Source organism: Aptenodytes forsteri, unplaced genomic scaffold, assembly GCF_000699145.1.
Source record: "Aptenodytes forsteri isolate BGI_AS27 unplaced genomic scaffold, ASM69914v1 Scaffold21, whole genome shotgun sequence".
Classification (NCBI taxonomy): Eukaryota; Metazoa; Chordata; class Aves; order Sphenisciformes; family Spheniscidae; genus Aptenodytes; species Aptenodytes forsteri.
The window spans coordinates 724257-732787 of NW_008795521.1; the positions used below are offsets into that span (position 1 = coordinate 724257).

At 37.6% G+C, this 8531-nt stretch overlaps 1 protein-coding gene across 3 annotated transcripts in view; it reads left to right on the forward strand.

The window, feature by feature from the left end:
• Positions 1-8531, forward strand: part of DNAJB6 (DnaJ heat shock protein family (Hsp40) member B6) — a 66139-nt gene that overhangs the window by 20011 nt on the left and 37597 nt on the right. For all 3 annotated transcript variants that reach the window (XM_009281841.2, XM_009281839.2, XM_009281840.2), the window contains exon 6: positions 8044-8175. In XM_009281841.2, coding sequence (XP_009280116.1) covers positions 8044-8175 — 132 coding nt within the window. The remainder of the gene's footprint in view (positions 1-8043; positions 8176-8531) is intronic.

Consider the following 8531-nt stretch of genomic DNA (forward strand, 5'->3'; position numbering starts at 1 on the left):
GGTTTAGTGGGCATGGTGGTGTTGGGTTGATGGTTGGACTCGATGATCTTAGAGGTCTTTTCCAACCTTAATGATTCTATGATTCTATATCCTATTCTATATATGGTGCTTGCCTTGATTTGTTTTAGTTGCATTCCGTGTAGTGTTTTGTTCATATTTTACTTGTAAACTTTTCAAGGACATTCTTCTGCTGTATTTTAACAGTTCATAGTGAGGGAAGGATCTCAATGTTACCACTGGTAATGGAGGTGTATTGATTAATTTAAAGACTGCTGCTTCAAGCATTGTGAGGAACAGAAACTGATGTGTTTTGATGTAGGCAAAAATGCTTGACTCCGATTCTGGGCTGTTAAAGAATTTACTTAGTTTTGGTTTAGAGGCTTTTCAGATTCTCACTTCAAGAACGGGTTATATGTTGGAAGGGATTATCAGTGAAGAATTATATTGAAAGATGGAGTGTATATCACAAGAGCATAACATTACCCAACAGGCAATTTAGTAGCTCAAACAACTCTTAACTACTTAAGTCATCTTTTATGTACATGGAGCTTCACATGCCCATCTGGTGACATTTGAGATGGTTTAGGGTATCTGAGATGCCTGAGTAATTTCTGTATGGGTTAGAAAATACAACTCGGGACATACAGCAGACCAGTGTCCTCCAGCAGCAGTACCTAGAAGCTTGACAGGATGTTTCAGGGCATTTCAAACAGCTTTAGATGCCTGTATGCCTAGTTAAATGAATCTCACAAGGAACCATGCTTTTCTCCGTGGTAGAAGGTGTTAATAATGTGACGTGATAAATTGCTCCAGATGGATGTGCTCTCTAGACTTTGATGTCCGAGAGAAGTCTCTTTGTGGAGTCTCTTTCAACATAGGTTATAATCTTGACAGTTTTGCTATAGTTCCTAAACACTTCAGTATTCTCAGTGTACCTTCTGAGATGGTATTTTATAAATGTCTTAAATGTTTTTGTAGTTTGTGAAGTAGAATTCATGATGTATTTACATTTAATACCAGCTGATGCATATAAACCCATATACATTCTGTGGAATTTTCCCTTGAGAATTCTGTTTACATGGTTTATGTGGTATTTAAAAATCTATACTCTTGGAAACCAAAGGTAAAATTAAACTTAACGCCTTTATATGGCTAGCTAGACATAAATATTTGTCACAGAGACCATCAACTAACTAGTTATGGTATGTAGTTTGGTTCCATCGAACAACAGAATTACTGCAGATTGACTACTGTAATATCGATTACATAAAATGAAGCATGAGCGTTCTGGAAAAGTATAGTGAGTTACTTTAAGCATCCAGGCTAAAGAGTCTTCACCTGACAAGAAAGAAGAAAATCTGAGCAGTAATCATTGCAAACTCTTTTACATGATCTGTGTTTTAGGATGTTGTTTAGGAATGGGATAGCTTCATCAACCTTTTTGTCTCAAGGACAGAAAGTTGTCTTGCTGGGGCAAAAGGTTTGCATAAGAGTCAGATCATGGTTTTAATCCATATGTAATCCCATTTCTGGTAATGATGATGTTTGGGTGTTCTAATGCAAAATGTGTTTGTTAGTCAAATGGGTTCTTAAAACTGAAAATGGAGGTGGCTTTCAATTAAAGCTATCTTGCACAACGTTGTCCTCTTTGTAATTAATCTTTCTGTTGACATAAATTTGAAGCTTTTGGTGCAATTTATGAAGTGCTCAGATTTGCATGTGCATTCGTTGCTTTGATATGAATGTGCACAGTTGTATTTTGTAAGCACCAGTTTTAGATCATAATTATCCACTGCATGGTCCAAATTTCACTACTATGAATTCTTCAGAAATAACTTCATAGGTTCAAAGAAGGTTTTTGAAACACAGGAATTGTCTCACCCAGACAGCATTATCAAACAGGAATAGGTAATGCTGTGAGGCTCTGTGGATAGCTAAACTAATATATAACTTCTGCTGCTGAAAGGGAGGAAGCCTTGCTTTGAATTCTCATGTCTGTCTTAAAACTTTAATCTTTGACTAATGTCCCATTAGATACATTGAGAAGCTGTTTGATAGCACACTGGCCAAAGAGGAAGTTTGTCTCAGGCATCCCAAGCCAGTTCAGGTTGTTAGTCCCCAAGAAAATGGTTTGGTTTGGTTTTGTTTTCTTGGATGGCTGGCTGGTTAAATTGGTCAGAGGACAAATGCTGAACATAGCACAAGGAGAGCAGGTCATACAATGGTAGTGGAAGAGTCCTCCATTTTTAAGGTGTGCCTGAATATTTGGGCATTAATTTGATAAATACGAAATGCTGATTAGAGTTGGACTCTAGCATCTTTGTAATTACGGTATAGATGGCATTCAAAGGTAATGTTTTAAGTCTCCTTTTTCTAGAAAATTACTAATCCCAGGATCTCTGCTATATATCATTAGAAAGACTTTCAAATGCTTCTGCTGGTAAGCTTTCTTAAATAAGTGGGGCAAACATCTGTTTGACATCTGATTTGTGGTAATGAGCAATTATAGAAGACCATGCTGAAACACTCTAGGCAGGTGAATCAACAGTGCTTGCAACAGTGCCTTAGTGTCTCTTCTGAGTAAGTGGCATCAACAGTATGCTTATTTTGTAGTTAAGGAAGAAAATATTTCCATGCAAAAGTGCTTACAGGTTTCTGTGGCCTGTTGAGTTCTGATGATATGGTTTTTTGTGCCTGGGTACATTCCAGAGCTGCAGCATGAGGTTCTGTGTGTATTTACTGCAAATCTGCATCTTTGAAACTTTTTTCAGACAGGAGATAACATAGAACACCTAATCCAAGAATTCTGTTTTATTGTATGTATCATATATCTATAGCCCTTTGCATAAACACATTATTCAGACCCGCATTTCAGACTCTTTTCTGGCATGATCTATAAAGTCACTTACAGTATGCTTTTGATATAAAGAAATGATGTCAGGCAGGCAGCCTGTACTGCTTTTGCTTACTGAAACACTGCAGACCGTAACAGTCGATGCTGTTGAGTTTGACTGCCTCCTTATGTAGGGGCTGAGCAGCCTTTCAACACTACTCTGCTCAGTGCGTGGCAGCTACGGTGTCATCCTTCTGCATCTGCAATAAGGGCATTCAGCTCGTGTGTCGTGTTTTGGCAGAGGCAATAGCATGGCTCCGATTGCAAAGAATAAAGGAAAGAAAGTTCACTGGTTGGGGAAGTAGTCCAGTGAGTGGTGACTGAGCAGTGTTTTTACAGGCTAATGTTCCTTTGCATACTGTCCCTATAAGATTATCAACATCTCTGGCTGCAGCAGTGCGTGTGTGTGAGAACATTTGCTGACAGTGCACAATTTATCTCAACACTTGATTTTCTGGAGGTGAATGATGGCATTGCACTGGAATGTGCTCAACACTTTTCATCAGGGATAGCATTGTTCTATGGCTGAAAGCATCTTCCTGTGCTGCTTTTGACCGTTGGGCACTTCTTCCTGCTGTCTTCCTTGTAACCAGTACAGTTGCTTTTATGGTCACAGTGTGAACTCTAGCAAAGAATTGATGTGGCTGAACTTCCTTTCATCTGGAGATGCTCTTTTCAGCTGATCAGTTCCTGATCTGGTTCCCCAAGCAGCTGCCAGGGTACAAGTGTAATGGTAGAAGTGACTGCCATAGGAAATGTGGCACTTTTAGTTTGTAGTGTATTGTGATTTCAGCTAATGCTTTAGATTTGATTTAATGAATTTCATGAAGTTTAACTGAACTGTGGACTGCTTCAAATGTAGATATTCTGGTTTCTGCCTCCTTTCCTCCCTTCCCCTATCTTATGGTGCTTTCCTGCCCGTTTTCTTTCAGATACGCCAGTCTTGCCAGTACTAAGTCGGATTAGCTCATGGGTGCAACAGAAAGCTAACAATACAAACACTTTTGTTTTCTTTTGGATCAATGAATTTATGCAACTTGTCACTTGGTTCCATGATCACAAGGCAGGAAAGGAGAACAACCACATCTTTTAAGTATTATTCTGCAATTGGCTTATACTGCTGACAGGGAGAAAATCCTGTTTCTGGGTTACAACTGAGGACTCCTGAGTGTGGGAGGATCATGACCTACCTTATTTTGAACTGCAGTGAGATATTTATTACATTGTTGTTATTTGACTTGTTCAGAGGTTAAATTCTTTTCCTGTGACTACAGAAAAGCAAGGTAGGATTCCATGGTTCGCAGTGAGCAGGTTTTACCCAGAGGAACAAGACAGTTGCTGCATTTAAATTGGCAAAGTTTTTTCTAAATCAAGTAAATTCTTTTGGAACCATTACCTCTAATGTAATTATTTTCAGATGGGTTTGTTAGTGTACAATCTTTTGTGTTGCTGGGGGTTTTGTGTTCCAACCTTTACGTTAACTTTTTGGCTTCTGTAACTGCAGTCTTCCTACTTAGTAACAGCAAGAATCCTGAAGTCCTTCATTTTGTCTCTTTTTTTGGTAACAGACTACCATGAGATCTTTGAAGCATTTGCTTTTTCCCCCCAAAAGCTTCATGTCATCTGCTGTTGTTGATAGATGAGAAGTCTGTCTCACTGGCTTCCTTGAAATTTCTCACTTTTTGTTCTCTCTTGATCTTTGCTGTTTTGACAGCACCACAAGTTCTGTGTCAGAAGTGTACTCCAACATTTTTGTTGAAACTGAATCTGATACTCTCTCTTCCCATAAGCTTCTGGTAATACCCAGATTAGAATAAACTGTGAATTTATCTCCAAATAGTACTTAGTAATACTCTGAGGTGACACTAGGCTAGCATTTCAGTTTTCTGAAGCTTTTAAGTTGTATAGTATTTGTATAGTATTCTCCCTTTTTTAAAAGGCTTGTGGTTTTTTTTTTTTACTGCTTAGTTTTGTTGATCTGATATGCTTCTAACATTCAATAAGAAAACTACATGGATTGTAAGCACCAAAATGACTATCATAAGAGGAGTCATTAAAAAAACCCCAACACCCTGATATTGTGATATTCACTGCATTTGAACCGTTTGGAAAAAGCCATCTATGTGAAAAGGTTATAGTATATGGAAAGGTTCTGCTAAATCACAAAAATAGACCTACCAGGCTGAAATGTTGTTATTTTGCTGAATGGTACTATTACTCATCCTGATTTAGGGAATAAAAGCATAAACAGGGTCTGAGTAGTTGTGAGGTTGCTATATTAATGTGTATTTTGTGGTGGATACAACAAATGATAATGCAGTAGCCTCCTGCTGTCTTCTCTCCTCAATGTTTTTGGCTTTTTTTTTTTCCTGTATGCTGTACCTGGATGGCTGTCAGGATAGTAAGAAATATTCCCTCAAAGTCCTACCCATTTTCCTGTCTCTACATAATCCTTCTTGCTAAGCATTCTGCAGTCCACTGTGGAAGAGTGGTTCGAGTATCTTATTTACTGGAGAGAATTACTGGAAGAGCACTAGAGGATTATTAGCAGGGCTGCTAACAGGAATCACCTGAGGCTAGAACATTTGCTAATACGGAGTGCTGACCTCTTTCTTTGGTACGTAGGGTTGCCAAAGGCTAATAAGGCATGTCCAAATCTCAGCTAGGTTTTTGTGTGGCTAGGAGTAGGCAATAATCCAGTTAGAAGCTGGGCTGATAGCAGGGGTCTCTGGGAGATTCTGTGGTTCTCCTTTAAAAACCTTTGCGTTTCTGCTGCTGTTGTGCCAAGGAGAGATTTCACTTGCAGAATAGGCTGATTTACTGTGGGGGATTAAAAACTCAAAGCTTAGATGGTAGGTTGTTTTGTTTTTATTCGAACTCCAGGTAACAAGAAAAATTAAACTATAAATAGAAAGCTTAACAGTGGGAGTAATAGAATATAGATCGTTTGTACACGTGAGTGAATGACCTTCATAACTAACTTATGAGTCACTCTAGCAAGAATAAATTGGACTACAAAACAATTAACTAGAGTGGTTTTACTTGCTAGCTGATATGCTAGTCTGACAAAAATTGCCTTTTTTTTTTTAAATGGGCATAGTGCTTGTTTTGGAAATGGTAATTTTGGTGGTAGGTTCCCATATTTCCATGCCCAAGCATTGGTTTAATTTCTGTTGTTTTAAAGGTAATAATAGGTTATCTTTATATTGAAGAAAACTTGTTCTAAATGAAAAAAAAGAAAGCACAAAACAAAAAAACCACCTGAAGTAGAAAAAAAATCTTACCACTTGCTTGTCTAGTGTATGTAAGATAAAAGTTTGGTCCTGTCTTGTTTTATTCAATAACTGGAAGCTAGAGGAAGGATAGGGTTATTTTTTTGCTGTTCTTGGCATTTTATGTCTTTGCTGATGGGAATATATGTCTGAACCTCAGTGGTTGCCTTTGTTCAGCATGAATACATTGTGATGTTTCACTTCTGTTAAGTAATTGCACATAAACCAGATGGTAACGAATATTTTTATTATATTGATTGCTTTAGTATTGTCACTATTGCATTAACTTGGTGATTTATCATCAATCAGCTTGGATTTTTGTGGGGATACCAGGGGTGGAGGTGGAATAAATACTGCGTTTCTGACCTTCACTTTGTTAATTTGTAGTTCTGAACAGTCATGCAGTTATAAGACTCTTTCCTTGCTTTCATACTTCTATTGCTGCTGTCACCAGTTTCTGCATTTTTCAGTTGGAGCTCACTCTGAGCAGTGTTTCAGACTGTTACCTTTCAATATTGAGAGTCCCTACTTGTAAAACTTGGTAAAATCATTGGTACTGTACGACACTCATTCTGGGAGAGTTGTGATTGATGCAGAGAATAGTTAAAGTTCCTAAACTTTTCTGATTTTAATGCAAGTATTATGTTTGTTTGAGTATCTGTTATATGATTGCAATTTTATATGTTGCTCGTTGTTTTAAGAGCACTAGTAAAAAGCAGTTTTCAGAAAATTCTAGTAATAACCATTTTTTAGGAAAATGTGATCACGTAAATAAGGATTGCTTGTATAGGTGTCTGGTTTCCTCTGTGCCTGCTCTTCTTTTTTATTTGTTTATTCTTTTGAAAGAGACTATTGTCTTCCTAATGGGGACGAAACAGCAGCTGTTCTGAATGACATAACAGTTGTACTTGAATTTGAAATAGCATTTTATCCATGACCCCTTTTCTGTTTCTCCCCTCTTCCTCCTGCTTGGTAGGGACCGAATGCCTCTTTGGGACACTGTGTGTAAACCTCCATACTTTGCTGCCTAAACGTGCATCAGAATACGTGTTTGAAGTACCTAATGTGGCAAGTGCTAAAATAAACACTTTGAACACTTTAAGACTATGAGTCATCAATCCCTGGCTGCTGTTTTTATATTTCAATAATTGATATAACCGATCTGGAAGTTACTTTTCAGAGACCTCATCATGGTGATCCACAATAAATCTTGACTAGAAATTAGCTAGAAAGTTCGGGTACCTGTGTGCAATATTATAAGATTTGTTAAATTCAAATTCTAAGAGTTTAATTTGTCTGTAGTGCTACTTTTTTTTTTTCTTCACCTTGGAAAACCTTAGTCTGACAACAGGGAGTTCTGTAGAACAGCTGAAGGATTTGCCTTATGGTAACTTGGGTGTGTAGGGATCATGATTATGCATCTGAAGAGGTGTTAAATCTGTCAAATGCTAACTGTCTGGACATCGTTAGCTTCAAATAAATACTGATTTCACTTTTTATCATACCTCCAGTGTATTATGGTATATGAGCATGTGGTGGAAATAATACTATTTCTGTAGCTCTTGCCACTTCTATTATACTGAAAAATGTAAGAGCATTTACATTAGCTTTACTGGTTTTCAATACTAAACAGCTAAAATAAGGACATCAGCTACTTTTTATAATTAATTTAGGTCCAAAAGTGAGACAGAATTTAGTCCAGAAGGAGCATAGGAATTGCCTTTTTGGTGGACTGTTCAGTTCAGTAGCATCAAATATTTCAAAGGAAGAATCTTATCTGTAACAGGAAATGTCTTTTTTTAATGAAGAACCCCTAATGATTAAATACAGAATCACTCAGTAATATTGACCTCTTAAATGTTGTCTTCTGTTTTGCAGAAGACCCTTTCGAGGACTTCTTCGGGGGCAGGCGGGGTCCAAGGGGAAGCAGAAGCAGAGGTGGTGGATCATTTTTCTCTGCCTTTGGTGGATTCCCTGCTTTTGGAAGTGGTTTTTCTTCATTTGACACAGGTAAATATCACAACATTTAACAAGGAATGCAGTTTTGGTTCACAAAGGATCTCAATATAATAAGCTGATAAATACTTTTTTAAAAAGTTGCCTTCTTCATTCAGGAAATTCTGAGGCTGCTTTTTTAAAATTAAGCTGCTCTCTGTAAAGTCTGAATGTAAATAAAGCTATAGTTACAATATTTGGTGTACCTGAAAGTTCATGAAAAGTAAACACACCTCTAAGAGGTGGAACTTCTTGTGTTCTTAATTTTGGTGCTACAGCTTAGAATCATAGAATCATAGAATCATTGAGGTTGGAAAGGACCTCTAAGATCATCGAGTCCAACCGTCAACCCAACACCACCATGCCCACTA